The 25,805-nt window shown below is 41.0% G+C and overlaps 1 protein-coding gene across 2 annotated transcripts in view; it reads left to right on the top strand.

The window, feature by feature from the left end:
- The window catches only part of LOC103187001 (contactin associated protein 2), an 855,622-nt gene that overhangs the window by 298,974 nt on the left and 530,843 nt on the right, over positions 1-25,805 (top strand). For both annotated transcript variants that reach the window (XM_042331730.1, XM_042331729.1), the window contains exon 3: positions 24,310-24,503. In XM_042331730.1, coding sequence (XP_042187664.1) covers positions 24,310-24,503 — 194 coding nt within the window. The remainder of the gene's footprint in view (positions 1-24,309; positions 24,504-25,805) is intronic.

Below are 25,805 nucleotides of genomic sequence, written 5' to 3'. Positions count from 1 at the left end.
TGCTGATAACATCACCATCCTCGGTTGCACACTCAACCTTGCTAAGCCAGTCTGGAACCTTGGGGTCTTGTTTGACCCTCAACTATCCTTTCTACCCCCTTCTGCACATGACCTGCTCTGCCTTCCCCCACCACTACAACGTCGCTCGGTACCGACATTGTCTCACACTGCAGGCTGCCGAAACCCTCATGCACGTTTTCATTACATCAAGGCTTGACTATGCAAACTCATTGCTTGTCGGCCTCCCAACTCCTCCCTCCACAGGCTGCAGATCATCCAGAACTCTGCGGCCCATGTCCTCTCCCGTACTAGGCTCCACGACCCTTTGACCCCCTTCCTTGCCCAACTCCACTGGCTTCCCATCACACAGAGGATAGAGTTCAAGATCCTGGTCCTCATCTTCAAATCCCTCCATGGTCTTGCTCCCCCCTACCTCTCCAACCTCCTAACCCCCTACAGCCCTGTCCGCTCACTCCGCTCAGTGGACTCCAGCCTGCTTCACGTCCCCCATTTAGCTCGCCCCATGATTAGCGGGCGGGCCTTCCGCCACTCTGCACTCACTCTCTGGAACTCCATCCCGTAGTTCCTCCATCTCGCCCCCTCCCTCGTCACCTTCAAGACCCACCTCAAGACCCTCCTCTTTGACCGTGCTTTCGATCTCCCTGCTTTCCCCTGCAAGGCGAAGGCACTGGGGGATGGAGTTCCAGAGCCTCGGGGCTGAGAGGCTGAAGGCCCGGCCACTGATGGTAGGACGGTTGGGGCGGGGGATGTGGAGCAGACCGGAGCCAGAGGAACGGAGGGTACGGGAAGGTAGGTAGGGGGATTGTAGGTCGGAGAGGTAGGAGGGAGCAAGGCCGTGATTGGCCTTGTAGGTGAGGATGAGGATCTTGAATTCGAGATCTCACCTAGAACATGTTCATCATAGAGAGCTTGTACTTGATTACATGGGGGTCAATGTGTATGTACTGTACAAGATATTGGGATCACCATCCAAGCGACTACCTGGATGGTGGAAAGTGAACTGGATGGACCTTGGTCTTCTTTTGCTTAGTAAATTCTTATGTTCTGAGATGTGAGAGAACTGTGAGCTCAACCTTGGTGGAGTGTAACCCTTTAAAAACATGTGCAATAGTAAACTGATTACCCTCACACTGTTGGGTCGCCTGGCAGTGAACAAAAAACTACTGTGATCATTTTGAGTGCTAATGCTGTTTACAGCACCATGCTTCTCATGTTAGATCCCAATTGTACTTGTGGTCTTCACAAAATACAATAATAGCTGGAAAGATGTTGGAATCTTATATGCTCTAACTTCATTTAAAAAGTACTTGTGATTGTATTGGATGGAAGCAAGAATTGTGTCCTTCTAAATGTAAGGATAAAATCCTATTATCCTTACATTTAGTATAGCATCTTTCACATCGGGAAGACATCTCAAAGCAATTCACATAATATATTCACAGGATGGGATGCAAACAGAGCTTTGCATTTAGACATTGAAGAGCTCCTTAATTGTTGGTGCAATGGTAAATGCAACTGTGACTGTTGATTAGGGACACTGGTCTTGGACAATTCTTTATCTAAAATAAACTGTATTTGTTTCTCTACTGCAAACTGATTGCTCAGAAAGGGACTGATGGCTTGTGGATTTTCCTATACTCAATATTGTTTTTAATACAAGTGTATTGTGAGGGCCAGAGATAGGGGACCTTAAGACACGTCTGTAGATTGGAAATACACTTACTGCTGGGTGACTCACTGACTCCAAACACTGCACTTGTGCCATGTCAGTTCCATGCCTGTCAATTACTCAGGCTGACCTGATGCCTTAAAATCATGGAATGTTACAGCACAGAAACAGGCCTTCTGTTTGCCTATCATTTCTATGGCGAAATGTTTCTCCACATAAAACATATGATGTGATTCTCTAGAGCTCTCCCTTTCTGTTTACAATTCTTTTTCAAGTGTCTGTTTAATTCACTTTTTTTTCTGTTTTGAAAACAGAACAAGCTTCAGTTCAGTTCCTTGAGATGTTGCTTTTTCTTATAAGACTTGCAGCGAATGCAAACCACCTTCACGGAGTCCTGTAGCTCAGTGGTTAGAGCACTCGCTTTGCAAGCGAGAGACCTGAGTTCAATTCCAGGCAGGGCGAAACCTTGGGCAAGTTTCCTTATTCCACACGCCTAATAATAATCCCTCCAAAACAATAATAAAAATTGGTCATTTTCAATCTACGACTGTTTGTGGGACATTGCTGTGCGCAATTGGCTGCCGCGTTCGCCCACAAATATACAGTCAATTCACTTTACAGTGTGTTCTGTGAAGCGCTTTGGGACGTCCTCCCGACGTGAAAAGCGCTATACCAAATGCAAGATTATTATTATTATTATTAATCTACTTGATGAATTACTAATTGTTGTCAGGCAACAGATGGTGATTTCCATATTTTTAATTTCTAACAACAAAATACTTGTCATCTAGGAAGAGGTGAGGTATGAAGGAAGTCATTATTGACCACATTCTTACCTGCTAGTGTTCCTGCAGTGGCTGCAATGTTTAACATGGTCAAAACATTTACAACTAAAAAAACTGGACTCAATCTTAGAACAACAACTTGCATTTATATAGTGCTCTTCACACAGGATAGCATCTCAGAGCGAATCACCATTTGTTGTCAAACTGTTCACAATTTATCAAGTAGGTAGATAAATGGAAGTTTTGAAAAATAATAAAATAATAATAATACTTGCATTTGATACAGCACTTTTCATGTCTTCGAGACGTCTCAAAGCTCCTCACAGAATTTACTGTAAAGTGAATCAATTGACTGTATATTTGTGGGCGAAACACGGCAACCAATTGTGCACAGCAGTGTCCCACAAACAGTCGTGGATTGAGTGACCAAATTCTTATTTTATTTTATTTTTTTCTTGAGGGATTATTATCAGGCATGTGGAGTAAGGAAACTCAATGATCTTTGTGTTTAGTATAGTATTTTTTATGTGCCAAATTACTTCACAGCCTATTCTGTGAAGTGGAATAACTGTCTGTTTTCTGGGCGAATGTGACAGCCAATTTCGTGCACAGCAATTTTATTTGGGGGATTGTTGGCCAAGATATCGGAAGTCCCTTCTCTATATAAATAATGCCATGAGATATTTAACATCCACCTGAAGAGGCAGACAGGACCTGGGTTTAACATCTCATCCGCAGGATAAGATGGTTTGCATTCTCTGCAAGTCTTAACAGAAAAGGCAACATCTCAAAGAAATGAACTGAAGCTTCTTCTGTTTTTAAAGCAGAGCCACATCCACTTTAAAAAGTGAATTAAATAGATGATCAAAAAAATATAAAAAAAGAGCAAGGTAAATGCACAATTTAGATTGAATTAATGTATGGAAAGAGTGAAGTATGAAGACACTACCAAGGGAGATGGTTTGACACAGATGTAGCCACATATTGAGGCTAGTTAACAAATATGTGGATTGAATATAAGTGAGAGAGAGCGAAAAAGATAGTATACCATACATATATTTGTAATTTATAAAAGTTACTTTTACTTCAGGATTGGACAGGTAGATTTCAATGTTTTTGTTTCTGGTCCCATACGTTCAATGTTCAATAGTGATAAAGGTTAAATGGACTGTTTTCACTTCAATCTGACTGGACTGTTTTCACTTCAATCTGTTGCCAACTTTGTCAATTAACTCAGGTTTAATGGATTTTATGGGATGATGTCCAAGTCTGAGTGAGACACAACAATATCGCTGATAGATGCTGATGTCAAAAAGGCATGAATGGGATGCACTACTCGTATCAGCATAATTCTTTTCAATAACAGATAATCTATTTCAGAAGAGGCATATTCAATAGCAACATGAGAAACAGCAATTATATGAAGGGCATATTTGTGGTTTGGAAAGAGTAGCAGTAATAATGGAGCTACCAGACTCAATTGGACCATTTAGTTTCATTTTAATATCAACGAGTCCGCTCTCCATCTTTGTGACAGTTTTGGTTCAGTGCAAGTGAGAGGTATTGGTAATATGGATGCTTTTTGGATGGGGTGGTTTTGAGAAGAAAGAAGTGCAAATTTAGTGCTTCAACTTTAAGAGAATAAAATACAACTGTACATTACATCGTACTATCTTTCTTAATAAGCAAACTTTCTTTCCCTTCTTCCTGACATTGAAGTAGTCAGAAGCTCCCAGTTCACAATGCTCCTAGCACACATCTGTCTCCCAACCAGAATCTGTCTTCAAAATTTGAATTTTTATTCATTCTTATGTCGATTTCTGAATTATTTTACCTTCATGTTAAAATAAAACAATATTCACTTGGTGGTGTGACCTAAGTTGTTTTCCTCAATATCGTAAACATATTGCCATTGGAATACATTAGTCCTCAGGGACAAAGCAAATTACAAGTTCTGTCTACAAGATTATGCTTGTTAAAGCACATAAGGTTACAGCAGTTTTACATATTTCACAATGATCTGATCCTCTGTGCTGGACTGCACTTACATGTTGTTGTTGAACTTCACAACAAATATGTTCTATAGGGATTATATACAATAAAGAGTCAATTCACTTTGTAGAATGTTCTGTGATGTGCTTTGAGACATCTTGAAGATGTGATAAGACACTGTATCAAATGCAAGGATTATTATTATTATGACTGCAGATCTAAGCCACTGAACGAGACCAATCTCTTTCTGTCTGATTTGGTCAAATTTAATGATCTTTGCTTTAAAATATTGGGTCTAACTTTTTCACAGAAATGCTAAGGATAGAAACAAAGTATGATCAAGTGAATAGGAAAAATATTGTGTATTGTAATTTTGCTTTATACAACAACAAGATTACATTTGTATAGCACCTTTCACATCGGGAGGACGTCCCAAGGTGCTGCACAATGTACAGCATTTCAGACCTGAGCTGGGGTCGGGGGGGGGGGGGGAGAAGGGAAGGGAGGGGAAGTGGGGTGACCGATGGCATGGTCGAAGAGGAGGGTTTTGAGGCGGGACTTGAAAGAGGCTAAGGAGGGGGCGAGGTGGAGTGACTGGGAAATGGAATTCCAGAGGTTGGTGGGCAGAGTGGCTGAAGGCTCTCCCGCCAATGGTGGGGTGGGTGGGTTGGGGGACGTGGAGCAGGCCAGGGTGTTAGGAGGTCACAGAGGTAGGGTGGAGTGAGGCCATGGAGGGCTTTGTAGGTGAGGACCAGGATCTTGAACTGGATCTTCTGAAGGATAGGGAGCCAATGGAGTCGGGCGAGAATGGTGGAGGTGGGGTCACGGAGTTTGGTGCGGGAGAGGACACGGGCTGCAGAGTTCTGGATTATCTGCAGCCTGTGGAGGGAGGAGTTGGGAAGGCCGACAAGCAGGGCGTGTGCATAGTTGAACCTGGAGGTGATGAAGGCATGAACAAGAGTTTCAGCGGCCTGAGGGGTGAGGTAGTGGCGGAGTCAGGCGATGTTACGGAGGTGAGGGAAGGCAGAATGGGTCATGGCTTGGATGTGGGCAAGAAAAGACAGTTGAGGGTCAAACAAGACACCTAGGTTCCTGGCTGGCTTGGTGAGTGGTAGTGTGCAACCATGGAGGTTGATGCTGCCAACCTTTACTGTTTCATAGGAGAATTATAATAATCCTTGCAATTGATAACGCCTTATGTTCTCAAAGCACTTCACAGAATATACTGCAGTGTATGTACTTGTGTGTATTTTGTGGACAAACACCGCAAAAGATTTGCGCCCTGCAATATGCTTCACTCACCAATTAAAAGAGAATTTGAGTTACTGGCATTGATGAAGCTTTCTATATGTGCAGTGAGGAATGGAGTATGTCATGTGATATTATCACTGGTGATAATTATCAAATTAACTAAAAATATGGTGAAAAGCATTCAATATTTATCAATAGCCTGGAAAAGTGGTTGGGGGGAGTTTAATGTATCATCCTGAGGCCAGTGATTGGTTGATATAATATTGGGCACCAGTGCTAATACCACATTACCCTTTCCCCATGACCCTTTGTCTCTTTGTGCTATTGGCTTAGAAATATGTTATCGTTGGATTTGGTGTCTTCAGACTTGCTCCAAATCTGTTCTGAAACAGCCACCTCATTTAAGTAAATAGAGCTACTTCACAATGCTCCATTTGGCCTGTCGAAGTGTCACTACACCACCCTGAATAAGGATGTTCTGCTGCCCTCAAAACTTAAGGATTTGATTGAAAGTAGAAATATTTTCAGTTATAGAGCCAGAGAATATTTTGAACAAAACATATTCCTTCAAGACCTTTCCCCTTTAACTACTGTATTGATGTACAGATAATGTTGCACTAAATATAAAATTGTCTTTCACTGCAACCTTTATGTCACATTTAACTTGAAATACCTTGGATACAGTGGCATTGATTTTCACAGATTGGTAATCCTCAATATTGCCTATATATAGAGCTCAGCACATAGCCTTCACTTTATTTGAATGCATTGCTGGAGGAATTAATCCATCCCAATAACTTGGCATTGGGAATGATTGCAGCAAGTAATGGCACCAACAATTGGTAAAAGTTATACATTTAAGGTTAGCTATGAGTTATATTGCTTTCAGTGTACATTAAGCACTGTGATTTATATAGTACTGGAAACAGCAAGTGACAGATAGCAGTTCAAACCTCCACAAGGGGCAGAGCGCTGGGGAACAACAGTCGCCTACGAGAAATTTCAGCAGGGAAGTGATGTGTGTGGCAAAGCATGTTAAGATCGATGCAGCATGAACAAGTGAATTTGAATAAGGTAGTGGGGTCTATTATACCCCATGTGTAAACAATGTTTAAATGAAGATATGCAGAGGGAATTGTAACATCCCTTTATTATAATTAACCAACAATAACAATTATAGTAATTCTTAAATTTGATATAGCACCTTTCACTTTGGGAAGACATTTCAAAGCACTTCACAGGATTAACTGTAAAGTGTAGTGACTGTATTTTGCAGTCAATCTTTTGCATTGGTTGTTATGAAATGATTAAGGGCACCTGTAATTCCCTCTGCACAAGTATTTACGCGTGGTTTACAAATGACAGATGATACACTTTTTTTTAACATGGTTTACATATGTTGCTTGATAGACCCAAATGCATTTGTGGCATGAAGCGGTCAGTCTTTCTCGACCGAGTTATTGATTTAATATCTTCAGAACGTAACATATTTTTTCTTCCACTGTCCAATTTTGCCTGTGGAAAAATAGGCCATGCTCTGGGTTAGAAACTAACAGGAATAATAATCCAATTGCAGGGGGTGAAATCTAGGAGTGAGTTGGTCTGTTATAATGCAATGCATTGTCCAGATAAAGGACCAAAAGCGGGATGGCTTTTTTTTGTAGCTTGACAAATAGACTATATTATTCCAACACAAAGAACAGAAATTACAATTGAAACCTATTGGTCAAACACCTTTGTTTTTATACCAGTGTGTGGGCGGATATGCTTTGGATGTGTTCAAATGTGTATTGCATTAAATTTATTGTGTTGATATTGTTGTTGAATACAATTGTGTGCACATTAATATAAGTGTTGTCAGACATCCTGTTTGTTGCTGTGTACATGGCAAGAATTCAATATGCTGTGCATTTCACAAAGACAGAATAGGGTCAATTACATATTATAGAATTATCTTGTTCAGCTTGTGACCAGAACCTGCTCATAATTCTCAATGAAACATTTGTTTCTAGTTGTCAGTAAATGAAAAGCAAATTAATTTTAGCTGGTTTTACCTGTTTTAGTGACAGATGAGCTACTCTAAGGAACCTGTGTTCTTCATGAGATTAAAGCAGAGTCCAACTGAGTGAAGGTCTTGCTGCACTCCAATTTATTCAGACCCCTTTTCATTGATTATGAGCAGAAGAAACCCAGTTAGCTTATCTCCATTGGTGTCTGATGCCAAATATGAGGATTAACCCTGTAGATTCTAGATTTGCATATTACTGTTTTAAAAGGAATTTCTCCAGACGTTCACAATCTCTGCAAGTCCACTATTAAAATTATTAAATAGAACTTATTCAAACAAGCCATCCAAATCTTGTCATACTACCCGATACTTTGTCTGGTCGTTTTGTCAAAACTTTGTGAACGATTCTTTCTTCAATTCCTCTGGTTCAGATGCTATCATTTCAACTCACCATTTCCTCCATTGATTTGGGTTGGTTAAGCTTCCTATGCAAGGATGAGATCAAAGGGGTGCATAGGGGATTCCTCATCTGAAACTATCTGGTAACCTGATCTTGATAACTGTGGGCAGAGAATCTGCCTGCATTGCTCACTTGAATTCTCATTACTGACCTCAAGTCTGATTCAAGGCCTGTCTCAAGACCCTCCTCTTTAACCACGCCTTCAGTCATCTTCCCACCCACCTGCCCTAGCTCTGAGATGTTGTCCCGACATTAAAGGTGCTATATAAATATAAACTTGTTATTGTTATTACCACCATAACAGTTTGATCTTCTGTTCATGGACTCTTCAACCTTTGCTTACGTTTAAACTATCTCAAAGAGAGGCTTGTTAATGGCCTCTTTTCCTTGCCTCAGTTGGAAGCACTCTCATTTTTGAGTCAGAAGATTTTGGGTTCAAGCCCCACTTCAGCAATTTAAGCTCATGGTCTCTACGCTGACAATCTGGGGAGGTATTGGGAACATTTGCATTGCCAGAAGTGCCAAGCTTCAGATGATATGATAAACCATCTGACTATTCAAGTGGATGTTAAAAACCCCATCACACAACACAAAACGGGAAGGGAGTTTTTCCTGGTATACTGGCTAACAATCCTCCAGCTAAATTGATCGTTAGCCTCCTTACTGTTTGTGAATTCTGCTGTATTCGCAATGGCAAGTTGCATGTTTTAGCTGGTTAAACTCCAACAGTATTCCAATGGATACCCCAAGTCTTGGCCCTTGTCAAACTCCAGCAAATCTCTCCAGGATTAAGTTAGCACAATGTGTTCCTCTGGGGAGAGTGTGCACTCCTATCCAGATAAAAGGAAAATATGTGGAACTTTCAATAGTTTGGATAGGAAACTTTAAGCCAGGTGATGGGTTTCCACATATGGCAAACATCTGGCTGTCGTAAAAAAAATCAATTCCCTATCAGGTCTTTTGGCCACACTATCTCCTCTGATCCAAAATGGAATTCTCATATCTCATCCATTCACAAGCCAACTTCGACGAAATTCAGTTTCCCCTTTTGCGATGAATACTTATTTCCCATTCACTAAGTTTTATACCATTCTAGCACATTATTTCTCAGTAACGTGGAGCCCTATGTTTCAGTCTGGCTCCGTTGACAGCATTCTTGCCTCTGAGTCAGAAGGTTATGGGTTTGAGTTCCACGACAGGACTCATTCTCTAGGCTGGCACTCTAAAACAGTGTTGAGGGTGTGCTGCATTGTCGGAGATGCTGTGCTTTGGATGAGATATTAAATTGATGTTAGGCTCCTCTCTGTCTAATGCTCAACTGTTCAGTGCCTTGGGATGACCTCCTGATGTGAAAGGCGCTTTACAAATGTAATTTTGTATTGTGTTGTCCTGGCCAACAATGTGCTTTTCACTTGATGGGGTTTGTGGGCCATTGCTGTTTAAAAATTGACTGCTGTGTTTTGCCTACAAAAACACAATGCTCCTTATGGAGCATTTTGATCTGTTACAATGACAATGATAAGGCGCTATAACAAATGCCCAAAGTGAATAACAAAGTGATTCAAATAACAATACAAACAAGATCAAAAATCTTGATAGGTTTTAAAGTCTGATGGAGGCTAAAATTGCAACACATTACTTTCGGTTGTTACTTGTAGAATTTGTAAAATATAATAAATAAATAATCCTTGCATTTAATATTGTGCCTTTCATCTTGTGAGGAATGTCTCAAAGTGCTTCACAGGAGTTTTATTTACTATAAATTGTACTGACTGTGTATCTTTTATGCAAATGGGCAACTCGTTTGTGCACAGCAGTGTCTCACAAGCAGCCGTGAAGTGAATGACTAATTTTATTTAAGTCAGGAATCTCCTCCTGAATTTATAAACCAAGTCCAGAACTCCTTATTGCTCTCAATTCCAGAACTGTAGCCCATTACTCTCAGGTGCACCACACTGTAGCTCCATCATGCTTTGTGACATCCTCCCAATGTGAAAGGCGTTATACCAAATATAAGAATCATTATTAGTATAATGAGATATAAGATGTTTGAATTGATTTGATGATTTCTTACAGAAGGTAAAACAATAATGTCCACCAGTCCATAACTAAAGGTTTCGCCATCACCATATCTGTTGTGCCACACTGAAACTCTTTTGTCGTTGTGGGTGGTGGGGAGAGGGCCAAATTGACAATGTGAAATTGAGTAGCATTTCAGGATTGACCTCAACACAGCTCCTGAACTAGAAGTGGGAATTTCTGTTTATTTCAAACATTCATATCCTCTAACTTCCCCTTTCACTCTGACCCAGTTATAATCTTAAATGCATTCCCTTTTATCCCTCAATCACCTGCCAGTAGAAATAGTTACTCACCATTTATCCTATCAAAACCTTTTCATTATCTTAAGCATCTGTAACAAGTAGTGGAATTTTTTTTCCCCGGACCAAGCAAGGAAGAGACAAAAGAAAATTTAAGGGTGTTGACCAAAGTCATAGTCAAAAAGGAGATTTATTTTAAGAAGGTTTTAAGAAGATAAGGTTTTAAGAAGAAGAGGAAAGGAGCAAGGGGAAGGGAATCTTGGACACAGTCTAGAGAGCTTAAACATATTGGCTAAAGGCTCACCCACAATTTACATAGAACACAACAAGAAAATTAAATCCTCAAATCTTTATCTGGGGAAAATTCCAATTGGATCTAGATGTACTTTGTTTATCTAATATTTTTGAGTATCCTGAATTTGGCAAATTCTTAAATACAGCCTTCATTTTTAAACTGTTTTTCGTACATTTTTTTTAATAACTACGGAAAACTGACTTCAATGTTAAGACTGAATTCAACAATTTGCCAAATTCTGCACACTTTAAAATGGTGCATCAACAGAGTAAATCTGGACCCAGGTGGAATTTGTTCTCCAATGGAGATAAGTGTCATGCAATTGCTTACTCCCTGCCAGTGATGTAGAAACAAGGTTACTCGCTGCAGGAGGATAAATATTTAATAGGTATTTAATAAACACAACCCACTCTAAATCCTAACTCCCAACGCTCATTACCTTTTAGCTATTCATGTAGCCACAAGCAACTGCTGCAAACAGATCCCCAAACACCATATTCTTAAAATATTTCTGTCTCTTTGCCTCCTTCTTTTGAATTATTATTTTGTTTTGTGCCTAATTGTGCTGCTCTACCACTACTATGGTGCAGTAATAGTCTAGTGATCACAGTGTATTCTTGCAAAAATGTGCTTGATGCAGCTCTTCACAACTCCTCGGCCGAGGTTAGCAACCTTACTTTAGGAGCCTTAGAAGTCTGTGACACAGGCAATTCAAACTATTGTATTAGTGCCTGTGTAATTGCTCTTCCAATGGAATGGAATGATCTATCCTAATCCAAATCCTCAGGTCTTTTCTCGCAGCCTCTAACCCTGCAAGTGGTTCTCTAATTCCTTTTTAACCCTCCCCAATTAACTGTGGTCTAAAGCCACCTCAGGCAATTCATTCCATATTCTGATGATTCTGCCAGATTTTACTTTCCTAGTTATTATCTTAAATTCATGCTCTCTTGTTCTTAATTCATCTAGCAGCAGAAATATTTGATCACCATTTAGCCTCTCAAATTCTTTCATAATCTTAAGCAACTTTTCTTTTGGGGAGTGGGTGCAGCCAGGTGTCTGACACATGGAGAAACCCATCACCAGGCTTAAGAGTATCCAAACCAACCTGAGAATTCCATGCATCCCATCTACACATGGAAATCCCAGAGATAGATTGTTGGAATGGAATGCGCACTCTCTCCCTGGAGGGATACATCCTGCTTACTTAATTCCAGAAAGTATTAGGCACAGGTTGGCAAGAGCCAAGGCTTGGGGACCCCAGAGTGTGCGTTGGGGTACTGCTGGTGTTTAACCAGCTAAATCCGCATAGCTTGCCACATATATAAAAAATAATAAATTGGTCACTTCAATCCACGACTGTTTGTGGGACATTGCTGTGCACAATTCGCTGCCACGTTTTGCCCACAAATATACAGTCAATTCACTTTACAGTGTGTTCTGTGAGGGGCTTTGAAATGTCTAGAAGACATGAAAAGCACTATGTCAAAATGCAAGGATTATTATTATTAATCTTAAATACCTCGATCCAGCAGAGTCTTTAGTTTCCACATTAATAAGCAGCCTGCCTACAAGGGGTTCTATGCAGAGGTGAATGAGAGCAATCTGTGGAAAGCTCCTCTTTGCTTTTCCCTTCCTCACTGTTTGAAAGCACTCAGCCTCTGTTCGGCAGGTTCCGATCTGGTGCTTTCCCTTACTAGCCCTCTAAGATAGTAAACTCATCATCAAGGCAAAGGCAGGTCTAAATCTGCATGCTGTCACTTGATGGCCCAACATGCTGATGCACAAGTGCCCTGTGCCACCTTGCCAGTGGGTCACTTGCTCCTGTTGGCAGAGCAATCAAGGAACTGACAAAACTGTCAAGTCTCCGAGTAAAAGAATTCTTTCAATAAGGGAAACTGAAGAAGGACTAAAATGTACTCCTTGCGTCCTTGCGGCAAGTATTCCTCCAATTAAACTGTATGTAGATGTCTATTAAATTTACCATATTAAAATAGCTTCTCTTGTTTTCAACTTGGCACTTCCAGACAGATTCAGGAATAAATACCTGACAGATTAATCCTCAGGGAGCAGGTTATTCATAGCTCTTCACGGCAGTTTAAAACCCCCATTCTCCTATGAGATTAAATAATTGCTGGTACGATAACAGAATTAAAAGTAGGCCCTGCAAGCCAAAGCCCTAACAGGTAGGGTGGTCCTAGCTGGACAAGCAGTAGGGAAGCTTGCCCAGACAGGAAGGCAAGCTATGCAGTTTTTAGCTTGTTAGACTCCAAGAGTATGCCAACACACATTCTGGGGTCCCAAGCCTTGGCTCTTGCCAACCTGTGCCTAATATTTCCCAGAATTAGGTAAGCAGCCTGCATCTCTCCAGGGAGAGAGTGTGCATTCCATTCCAACAAATCTCTGGGATTTCCATGTGTAGGTGGGATGCATGGAATTCTCAGCTTGGTTTGGATAGTCTTAAGCCTGGTGATGGGTTTCTACATATGTCCAATACCCGGGTGACCAAAAAAGAATAGAGGTAGGCCAGGTTTATTCAATACATATTGTGTCAGCCTGACTCAGATGGTAGCTTCCTCACCACTGAGTCAAAAGGTTATGCGTTCAAGACCTATGTCACAACTTTGAACTCACAATTTAAGACGACACTCCAGTACAGTCTCGGGGAAGAACTGTATTATTAAGTGGCTGTCCTTCAAGTTAGATAAGCCTGCCTCTTCAGGTGGACATTAATGATCCTATGGCACTATTCAAAAAGAGAAAGGAGTTTCTCCTGTTGTCCTGACCAACAATCTTCATGATAAAATAGGGGACATTGCTGTGGCTGCTGGAGTTGCCTACAAATATAGTTATATCAAATACAAGGGTTATTATCTTATAATTGTAATTATTACTTTTTAGACCTGGAATTATCCTTTCATGTTGCTGTTCAATGGGAACTGAGAAAATAATGTTTTTTTTAAAAAAAATAGAATGGTCAAAGGGATAATTTAAATAAAACATTTTGGGCATTTGTTAAAAGTGTGGAACAACAATGCTTCCAGATGCACAGCCATTACTATAATAGTACTTCTCAGTGGTGTTAAGATACAGCCAGGAAAATGACAAACTCTGCTTATGCACAAAGCTTTGCTATACTGTTTGCCAGAGCTTCTCTGCTAAACTTGGCAGACATATTTATTGTTGTTCTTGTTCCTCCAGTTGCACAGCATGTACAGTATTGTAAGGCAGCCCAGGAGTGCTAGCATGTAGGCAAACGGTTGCAACAGCAGTTTGGCCATCACAGAAAGCAAGGCAAAGTGGCGAAAGAGAAACAAGGGCAGTTATTCAATCACAATGGAAAACTCTAGGGTCAAAGGGAAGATTGAAAGCTAAGAAAAAGAATTAAAGCTGAGAGGGGAGAAAAAGGGATTGCTGAAGCATTTTTGTGCAAAATGTAATTGCGGAACCTGTTTATGGCATAAGCAAACCAAGTTCACGTTGCAACGACAAGAATCACCTGCAATTTTATAGCATGCTTTATGTGGGGTAGCTTTTCAGATTGCTTCACAGTGGCAGTGCTTGACATCAAGTTTCAGAGAGTGGGGAGATGACAATAGGCACGGTCAAAGAGGAAGAGCTCCAGGTGTGATCTGAAGACAGGCAATGGGGAAACAAGCCACAGGGATTGGGGCAGTGTTCCAGACTCTTGGGGCAGAGTGGCTGAAAGCATGGGCTAAGGAAGCTTCAGGCTCAGTTAGTAGCATTCTTGCCTCTGACTCAGAGGGTTGTGGGTTCAAGCCCCATGTTGGAACTTTGAATTTACAATCTAGGCTGACACTTCATTGCAGTGCTGAGGGAGTGCTATATTGCTGGAGGCCTTGTCCTTCAATGAGACGTTAAACTGAGCCTGCCTGTTTAGGTGGACATTAAAGATCCCTTGGAACTTTTCAAAATGAGAAGGGAGTTTCTCCCAGTGTTTGGGCCAACAACTCCTTGCATTAAATCAATCATTCATTTCATGATCATTCGACATCAAGATATTTCTGTTCTTTCTAGCTTCGCATGTGAGTGAGATACACAGGCAAAGGGGGAGCCAAGGAGAAGGCTGGGGAAGTGTTAGAATCTAACAGAAAAAGCTATAAAACTCAGATTGTATATGGTGTCCCTGTATTCTCCCTGTGCAAGTTTCCTTACTCCACATGCCTGATAGTAATGTCCCAAGAAAAAAAACAATAATAATTTAGTCACTCACTCCACGATTGTTTGTGGGACACTGCTGTGAGCAATTGGCTGCTGTGTTTCGCCCACAAATATACGGTCAATTCACTTTACAGGTGTATTCTGTGAAGCGCTTTGAGACATCTCTAGAAGATGTCTCAAAGCTGAATGTCCTCCTGCTGTGCAGTAAATTTCTTTGATTCACTGAGTGAGAAGATGTGAGAAGGGCTATATCACATGCAAGGGTTATTATTATTATTATGGCTGTTTAAGGGACATTGTTGTGTGCAAATTAGCTACCTTATTAATTACAAAATACAGTCAATGGGATCGAATGGGCAGCTTGCTCTAAGCGCAGACACTATGGGCTGAATGTCCTCCTGCTGTGCAGTAAATTTCTTTGATTCACTGAGTGTAATGAATTTGGTGATGTGGACTTTGAATCACTTAATGGTCTCATTCCCCGCTCTCATTTGATGCAATCTCTTCCAGTCATCTTCTCCTGGTCATTATCCTATGCTTATCTGTTCCTCAGTCATTCTATCTCACCACTGGTAGCTGAGCAATCAGCCATTGTGCTCCTGCCTTGTGGAACAAAAACAACGCATTGCATTTAGATAACCCCTTTCACATTAGGAGGATATCCCAAAACACTGCTCCACAACTCTCTTCCTTAACTTGTTCCCCCTCTCCTTTTCTTCAAAACCTACCAGAACACATCTCTTTGACTGGACTTTTGATCAGTATCTTTAATATCAACTTCACTAAGCCAGTCAGGAACCTGGGTAACTTGTTTGACCCTGAACTGTCCTTTCTCCCCCACATCCGCGCCATGACGGCACTGCCTACCACAACCTCCGCAATATTGCTAGACTCCGCCACAGCCTCACCCCTCAGGCTGCCGAAACCCTCACCCATGCATTCGTCACCTCTAGGCTCGGTTACGGGAACTCCCTCCTCATAGGCCATCTCAACTCTTCCCTTCACAAGCTGCAGATCATCCAAAACTCTGCATCTTGTGTACTCTCACGCACCAGGCTCCGTGACCCCATCACTCCCACCCTCGCCTGACTCCACTGGCTCCCCATCCCCCAGAGGATCGAGTTCAAGATCCTCGTCTTCACCTTTAAGGCCATCCATGGCCTTGCCCCCTCCTACCTCTCTGACCTGCTGACTCCCTACCAACCTGCCCGCTCCCTCCGTTCATCGGGCTCCGGCCTGCTCCACGTCTCCCGCCCGACCCACCTTACCATCGGTGACCGGGCTTTCAGCCTCTGTCCCCACACTCTGGAACTCCATTCCATGGTCCCTTCGCCTCGCTTCCTCCCTTGCCTTCTTCAAGACCCTTCTCTTCGACTGTGCCTTTAGTCTCCCTCCCACCTCTCTGCCTTCCCTCACCCTTACACCACCCCTCCCCCATTCTCGGGCCCTGACACCTGACTGTTCAGCGCTTTGGGACATCCTCCCAATGTGAAAGGCACTCTGTAAATGTAATTTTGTTGTTGTTGTTCCCTGCTGGGTGCTCCCTATCATATTTGTTCAAGAATCTTCAAGACATTCATCCTCTGTGAAAAGCACCACATAAGTGCAAAGTGTTGTAATGAGGAACGGCTCCACGGAGCTGAACTTTTTGATGAGAAAAAAGATTGAAAAAGGAGATGATTCTGGTCTTAAAGAGATTCTAGGCATAGATGATATAGATGTAAGATGACTTGAAAATGACTTGCATCATGCAAGCAGAACTAGATGAGAATATAGGTTTGAAAATAGTATTTATGGGCGGTCCGCTGGGTGTTTGACACATGCTACAAGCAGTCCTAAAAATACAAAGACCTTCTTTTCCCCCACATTGTTGTGGTTCTGTGGAACAAAACATATGATCGACACAATACTGTATCAGTATTGATTAACTTCTTCAAACAGTAGGATAATCATCTGTTTTAGTTGGATGGTTCACAATCAGATACTGATGTCTGTGATAGGAGTGGTATTATGGGTCAAATAGCCTTTCTTTGTTCCATATTTTCTTAGGTTCCTATGAAGTTCTGTTATGCGATTTGCTTTCTCCTTTCATTTCTAATTAAGAATACAAAGGGAGTGCTTCAATCTGGCTTTAAACTTACTTAGCTTGAGTCAGTTGGCTTTGAAGTGAACCAATTACTTGCTTCATTCATCCGGAAGAGATAAAGAGGAGATATACAAGGTGCTAAGTCGTGTGTGAGGCAGACCATTTCCTTGGCAAGCAAAAGGTGGCAAGTGGGGATTGCATTTCAATTTAATCCATGTGTCTTTTTTTGTTATGTATACTGTTTTGAAAATGATTGCTTTAATAATTTATCTGCTGTAGTAACCAGTCATGGTAATGGACCGTTTTGACTTTTAAACATCAGTCAATACGAATTTGATTAAACTATGTAAATAAATTACAGTAAATTAAATCTCCTGGACCATATACATTTTCTGACAATTTGCAAGAAATTTCAAAATAACCTTAATGCCATTTCATTTCATACCAGTTGTTTTTTGAGTGACTAATTTTATTTTGGGGAATGATTGGCCAAATTGAGTACATAAAGACATCTATACATATATAGCTGTTATGAGATGGTGGGGGCTGTTAACAGTGGGTTCTATTTAGTGTAAGTTTAATGAATCTTTCATTTAGCATTATTCATCATTGGTATTAACATTGGTCATTCAATACATGGCTGTTTATGCCATGGGTAAAACAGCTTCAATACAGGAACCTATGAATGGTATAGAGCCAAATCAATGCCTAGAAAGCAACTTGCAATAGTTCTACAGTACAATTTCAGGATCAGCAACACAGTTGCTTAACCACAGTAATTATACATTACACTTTCTTGAAGGGTGTTTTGGAGATTGTGTTCCATCCGGGCACTCTTTGCTTTCTTTTGCAGCTCATCTATTGTTGGAGGCAGTAGCATGATCAGTCATTGAATAAATTAAGCCTGCAATGCAATAAGCTTCTCAGGCTTTTAATGTCACAGAGTATATCTGATCAGGTTTTATTTATTTTATCATATATGTATCGGGTCCTGACCCAACTGTCCAGCGCCTTGGGACGTCCTCCCGTCGTGAAAGGCGCTCTATAAATGAAATCTTGTTGTTGCTGTATGTAGTAATATATTAAAGAGGAAATGTGATACATATATGATTGAGAAGAGAATCAAGGCGTATGGGAGAGGGGATTAGGAGGGTTGTGTGGTGTATACTGGAACAGACTAATTAGACTGAATGGCTTGTTTCACCACTGTGTTGTTCTATGTAAAAGATATTTGGTAGCTTTGGTCAGCAGAGAGAACTTTGACCCATCAGTAACCCATAAGGCTATGTTTGTAAATTAAATCCAGAATTTATGAAGGGGTAGAACAATATACATAGTGAGTGAGTTCAATCTTATTTATTCCAAAAATGTACCATTCATAATACTTGTTTCACTTTAAAGAGTGAGGTCAGATAAATGGGTAATTATATACAACAACAACAACAAGATTCCATTTATTGAGCGCCTTTCACGTCGGGAGGACGTCCCAAGGCGCTGTACAGTTGGGTCAGGACCCGAGCAAGGGGGAAATGGTCAGGGTGAGGGGAGGGAAGGGAGGGAGCGAGGAGGGGGTAGAGAGTCGAGAGGGGAGCTGAAGGCACGGTCAAAGAGAAAGGTCTTGAGACCGGCCTTGAAGGAGGAAAGGGAGGAGGCGGCGAAGGCACTGGGGGATGGAGTTCCAGAGCCTCGGGGCTGAGAGGCTGAAGGCCCGTCCACCGATGGTAGGGCGGTTGGGGCGGGGGATGTGGAGCAGACCGGAGCCAGAGGAACGGAGGGTACGGGCAGGTAGGTAGGGGGATAGTAGGTCAGAGAGGTAGGAGGGAGCAAGGCCGCGAATGGCCTTGTAGGTGAGGGTGAGGATCTTGAATTCGATCCTCTGGGGTATGGGGAGCCAGTGGAGGCGAGCGAGGGTGGGAGTGATGTGGTCGCGAAGCCTGGTGCGGGACAGTACACGAGCTGCAGAGTTCTGAATGACCTGCAGTGTGGAGGGAGGTGGCGGGAAGGCCGGCGAGGAGAGAGTTCCCATAGTCCAGCCTTGAGGTGATAAAGGCGTGGACCAGAGTTTCAGCAGCGTGAGGGGTGAGGCAGTGCCGTAGTCTGGCGATGTTCCGGAGGTGATGGAAGGCAGTGCCAGTTGTGGTGCGGATATGAGGGGGAAAGGACAGCTCAGGGTCGAACAGAACGCCGAGGTTCCTGATTGGCTTTTGAGAGGTGGAGAGAGCAGCCTTGGATGCTGATGCTGTCAGCGCCTGAGGTGCGGAGGCGCTGACGCGAGCCAATATAGGTGGTGTTATAGAAACTACATTCTTCTTGTAGTCAATGGGTCGGGAATGCAGCTGAATATCATTTCCCAAAACAGAAAATATTGCAGTAATGTATTCCATTGCAGTCTGATAGAATTGTCACACTTCAGAGAAAAAGCTATGGACTGTAAATTATGATAGGACATCAGACTACTTGGTCCGAAATCCGATGGCTATCATGAAATCCTCATTTTTCTTTTGGTCAGCCGAGTGTCAGACATTTGTGGAAAATTATCACCCTGTATAACAGTATGCAAGCCAGACTGAAAGTTCTATGTAGGTATGGAAATTTAACCGTGTCTGGAGAACATACCTCTCCCTGGAGGTATGTACTCTACTTAATAATAATAATCCTTCTATTTTATATATTGTCTTATCACACAAGTGAGATGTCTCAAAGAGCCTTGTAGTATTTTACTGTGAAGTGTAGTGACTGTGTATTTGTAGAGAAATGCACCATCCTAATTTGTGCACCATAATGTCCCACAAATTACCATGTAGCAAATAATTAATTTATCTGGGGGTTTATTGGCCAGGACACCAAGAGAAGCAACATTCTCTTTTAAATAGCCCCATGGGATCTTTAATGTCAATCTGAACGGGTTGACAGGACTTTTATTTGATATCTCATCCAAACGATAGCACCTCTAACAGTGCAGTGCATCCCAGCCACTGCATTGGATTGTCAGCCTTGCGAGTTCAAAGTGCTGATGTGGAGCTTGAACTTACAACCTTATGACTCAGAGTACTGCCAACTGAACCAGGTGGATATCTCACCTAATTCTGGAGAGTATTAGGCTCAGGTTTGCAAGATCCAAGCCTTGGGGACCCCAAAGCCTTGGGGACCCCAGAGTGTGTGTTGGGCTACTTTTGGAAGCTAACCATCTAACACCATTTATACTATACACTGGCAGATTCTTACATATTGGTTACAGGTGAACTTCTGCATCCAAAAATCACAGATATTTTATATGTTGAGAAAGCTTTTCAGTTTTTCCAGGGAATAACAACAACAACTTGCACTTATATAGCGCCCTCCATGCTTCTCAGAGCGCTTAACAGTCACGGAGCCTGACTCCATGCCAGTGGGGGAAGGGGTGGGGAGGTGGCTGTAAGCACGGTCAAAGATGAAGGTTTTCAGGCAGGACTTGAAAGAGGGGCAAGAGGGGGCAAAGCGGAGGGATTGAGGGAGAGTGTTCCAGAGTTTGGGGAGTACTAGCTGAATAACATCTGTGGTCATTATTTTGTCAATTTTGGTGAAAGTGTTTTCCGTTGGAGTGTTACAGGTAATATCCAACAGATCAATTGTAACTACTGGCATGTCTTCCTTTGATACCTGACAAACAGTGGGAGCAGGTTGTTGTTATTGTCATTACTTTCTATTACACACTTCCTCTGGAAGTGCAACAGAACAACCCAAAACCTGCTGCATCAGAGTTCTTTTTGTGCAACAAAATGCATATTTAGCAGCTGTCAGACAGAACATTTTTTAAGCACTGGTTTCAATGCTCCAAGATGCTGTCCAGCATGAAGGATGCTATATAAATGCAAGTTGTTGTTCTGCATAATCAACTACATTTGATGATGATAGAAACGAGAACTTCTCCTTGTGTTATGGACAACAATCCCCCAGATATAATCAATCATTTTCTTCATGCTGTTTGTGGCATATTGCTGTTCGTGAATGAGCTGTTGCTTTCATCAACAAAATGCACAGTCATTGCACTTTAGGGTCTATCTTGTAAAGAGTTGTGAACCATCCTCCTGACTTGAAAGGCGATATATACAATACAGTCCAATCATACTTGCTGTACGTTGGCAGGATGTCCCAACCGCTTGAAAATTCTGACTGGGCATTGGAGTTGAGGGTGGGAGCTTGGGGGAATGGAGGGAGTAGGGGAAAGATGACTGAAAGCGTGGTCAAAGAGATACATTCTGAGGTATACCTTGAAAGAGGGGAGGGAGAGAGCGAGTCAGAGATCCCTAGTAATGGAGTTCCAGAAAGCGGGTGCCAAGGAGCTGAAAGCCCACCTGCCAAGGGTGAGGTGACTGTGTATTGTCTTGATGAAAGCAGCAGCCCATTCATGCACATCAATATGCCACAAATAATGATGAAGCAAATGACCAATTATATCTGGAGGAATCTCCATGAAATTCTCATTTCTATCATCAATGGGGCAGATAGAGTGAGAGAATAGTAAATTCAAAGATTGTTGCTATTTATTTATATGGGCTGTGCTCCACCCAAACACTTGCTAAGACGTTACAAAATGTGAGCAAGAGGTAATTGTTGACCTTTGCCCTCCATCTGGGTAGACTGAACATAGAGAAAAAAATACATGATTCCATCTCTCATACCTACCAATCAATTTCTTCAAATAGCTATCTATCTCCTTCTTGAAATTACTGTCACAGTCGGCCTCTAACACTTACCTGAGTAATCTATTCCACTTTTTCATCACTCTATATAAAACAATTAAATCTAAGCTGTTTACTTTTCCTCTTCAGAGGGAGGTTTTATATTTCCTTGCAGAGTTTGTCAGCTGTTTTTGAAATGAGTCCCACCAGCCACTTGGGACGTCCTCCCGATATGAAAGGCGCTATACAAATTTAATTTTGTTTTGTAATTTTGTATTGTATATCCTGGTCTCCATCAACCCTCCTAGAAACCTATTTCAGTTGTTGAACATCCCCTGTGTCCAGAAATACTTCTTGGTGTCCTAAAATTGCCTTCACATCCCTGAACCAGAGCCAAACTACTTAAAGAGGTTTTCGAGTGTATGTTCTAGGCTGACACTTAAGTGCAATTTTGAGGGAGCACTTCATTGTTGGAGGTGCTATCCTTCGGATGAGACGTTAAACTGAGGTCCTGTCTGTTTGTTCAGGTGAACTTAAATGAACTGTGAGACTATTTCTCCAGTATCCTGGCCAACAATCCTCCAGTTTCATTGGTATTGTGATTCCTGGCTGTCTGTGGGGCATAGCTGTGTGCAAATTGGCTGGTGTGTTCAGCTTTGAATGCCCATGATTGCATTTTGTAGGAAACTGAATTGCTTTAAGACTTTTTGACATGGTAAAGTGCTATATCAAGGATTATTTTATTATTTTTAACCATGTTGTTAGGTGTTCTGGAGAATTCAACCACTGAGCATGTGTATTTCATCAAATAATGCTTCTTTCTTTGGTATATTAATATGAGCATGGTAATTAACAAAAAATCCAAAGAACAATGCAGAAAAGATCTTTTCAGGCTTCAGTTGTAGGGTTATGTATTTCTTATCGATCTTGCACAGAGCTTGTCAGGGAAGTTAATAGAAAGTTCAGGTCCACCCAAGGCCTGAACACCTCTGCCACAACTAGGGAGGTCCTCTTTGCACTTCTTTCTCATCTCCAGATAAGATGCAAGAAAAAGTATTGTTAGAAAAGTAATAACTGAGTTTTGTAGGATACTCATCTGAGATCAGAGGAAAAATAAGACGGAAAAAATATCTATAGATTCAAGTACAGCATTATTAAAGGTTATAGCTGTCATTTGACTTGTGAAAAATGTGTCAAAATCATGTCCTCAACGAGTTTAAAGAAAAAGCTTTTTATTGTCTCTTCAAAGGTCATAGAGGAAATAAAAATGTTGTGCTTTCACCATTACACTCCAAGAGGAACAAAGGTTGTTTGTGCTTTGTGCTCTGCTCAGTCCGTAACATAGATGCACTTTGTTTCCATAGCCGCATTTGGTTTTATTCTAAAATCACACTTTGTATGCTGATCTCATAATGGAAAAGCTTATCATTTTATTAGCTGAAATAAATAATCTGCTGTACCCTTCACCCTAGCTCTTAAATGAATTGCCTTGTTCTAGTCCACCAACCAATATCCATCTAATGCAGCCCATGTACCTGCAAATACAGCAGCACAAACATAACCAGATCTCTGCTGAATTAATGCCAGCAGCCTGATTGCCTATTACACTATTATAGAACTTCTGTGGTTTCTTTATTGAGAAAATTAAGTGAAGGAACATAGCCATAATGTAGTGAAAAGAATAGGAAAGAAAAATAAGAAATATCTGGAAGTAGCTGTGTAACACTAAGCTTGGACTTTGAAAGCCTGTTGGTTGTAGGAGGATGAATGAGAAGACTGAGGGATGTATGGATTTACATAGATGTGGCCAAAGAGCAGAGATTAGAGCGTTGTTGGCTTCTTTGGTGAATGATCACCCTGACAAGCAAAATTGTGATGTCCTGAAGCTTCTTTTTTTAATATACTGTGAAATTATTAGTAAATGAGAGGATAGGGTTAGAGGGTGAGTGGAGATGTTTATTAAAATTAAGAAAAAATTGAGTGGGAGGAAAAACAAAAGTGGATTAATTATTTAGAAATCCATAATGGCAATCATGCAATAACTTTAGAAAGTGCAGGACCAAGTGCAACCAAGCAGAACTCTGAAAGGCGAGAGAGAACTTGTTGAAGGACAGATGAATGCGAGCAAACTTTCAAGTATGAGTAAACGTGCAATGAACGTTGAAGTGATTGAAGAGGATAGAGTAATGGAGTGAGGTTCTGTGCAGATATCAATCTGATTACAATTTGAGGTGAAACACAACTCTTAGAGGTCAGTTTTATCTCAGGAGAAATTGAACCATAGGGATAGATGAGTGGTGGGAAAGAGGATTCACGTAAGCAATATCTGGGTTAAAGATTTAAGAATATGTTATTATATTAGCAAATTCTAGTTAGTTTAAAATGCATATTGTGGCTCTTACGAAGAACTATGATAGACATAATGAGCCGAATGGCCTTCTGTGCTGCCAATTTGTATAGTTCCATGGTACAGTGGTCAAATGGAGTGGCTCCATACCCCTATTGCTTTACGTTGGGTGGTTTGTCCTTCAGTAGAAATAACTCAGTTGAATATATGATTTGTATTTTTTTCATTGTCTAGGTGCTGGTGGCTGGTCCCCGCTGGACTCTGACCATTACCAATGGTTACAGGTGGACTTCGGAAGCAGGAAACAGGTCACTGCCATAGCAACCCAAGGCAGGTACAGCAGCTCCGACTGGGTGACTCAGTACAGACTACTTTATAGTGATAAAGGACGAAACTGGAAACCATATCATCAGGATGGCAACATTTGGGTATGTTATTGAACAAATATTATTAAAATCTGAGCAGTACGAGGGAAACTATAAAGTGTACTGTATATAGTTACAATATATGTCCTGGTGGATCAGATAAAGAAGAAATACTGGGCACCTTATTATTATTGTTATTTGTATGATTATTATTTATTATTATTATCTGGCTATGTATTTGCTATAGTTAACTTTTCAGTTGACATAGCAATGGAAGATGAGACTCTATATTAAAACCTCAACTCAGTAAAAACAATTGATAAACAACTATTATTAAATCTGTGGCAATACAAAGGAAATTGTGTCTTGGTGAATGGAGCAAGCATATATATACTGTATATAATTACAATATATGTCCCGGTGAATCAGATGTAGGGAAGAAATACTGAGGAGCTGGTGACACGCAGTAAGCAGGCCACCTGCAGGCATACCTTGGGCCAAGGTCTTAACTATTAAGAGGACATCAACTTGGCATTGACCAATTTCTGGGTTACTGAATGAGAATGTATGGGTAGAGAGCATTCCTTTATTACTGAAATGAAATGCAAATTTAACAAATTAAACATGATATCAATAAATAACTTTATGCACTTACACATATCTAAGGAGCTAGTATAGTATATTTTGTGGATATGTTTATTACAATCTGATATATTTCTGATTTACTAAATCATGCCAGAGTTGACTTAGACTTCTAACATGTCTACAAAATTCCTGACTCTGCTAGCTAAAAAATTCAATAGATTAATGGTGGTGTACTATAATGTTGAATAGAAAGCTAATTTTATGGTTGCAAAACATTAGGAATAATGTTATTATACTAATATTGACCCAATTTGCTAAACTGACACAATTAAATGATGTAGAAATGGTATGCTTGCCATTTTTTNCTTCCTTTGGACTTTTTTTCCTTCTGTGCTCTCGTTTTCTATCTCTCTTATCTACCAGTCATCTTGGAGGTAGGCGCTGATTTTATTGATTGAAAACCAGCAATAAAGGCACATCTTTCAGCCAATTCAAACTCCCAGAATTTTTAATGATTTAAATCTTTGTGTTGTATATGTGTCCAGTTCAATCTCAGGCATGTCCAAACTAGACGTCAAACAGCTACCCATGGTAGCTGGCACTAATAAATCCATTAACCTAACCTCAATAAATGAGCAAATGATGCAGTCAATCATCAGAAATAAAATGGAAAATAATCAATGATACCTGAAATAAAAAGTCAATCAATTCATGGCTGTTTATGAAACATTGCTGTGTGCAAAATGGTTGCCGTGTTCATCTACAAATACACAATCATTA

The sequence above is a fragment of the Callorhinchus milii genome, unplaced genomic scaffold (assembly GCF_018977255.1).
Source record: "Callorhinchus milii isolate IMCB2004 unplaced genomic scaffold, IMCB_Cmil_1.0 Scaffold2, whole genome shotgun sequence".
Taxonomy (NCBI): domain Eukaryota; kingdom Metazoa; phylum Chordata; class Chondrichthyes; order Chimaeriformes; family Callorhinchidae; genus Callorhinchus; species Callorhinchus milii.
Note: the sequence above shows the minus strand (reverse complement) of the source record. Positions and strands in the feature narration are given on the sequence as shown.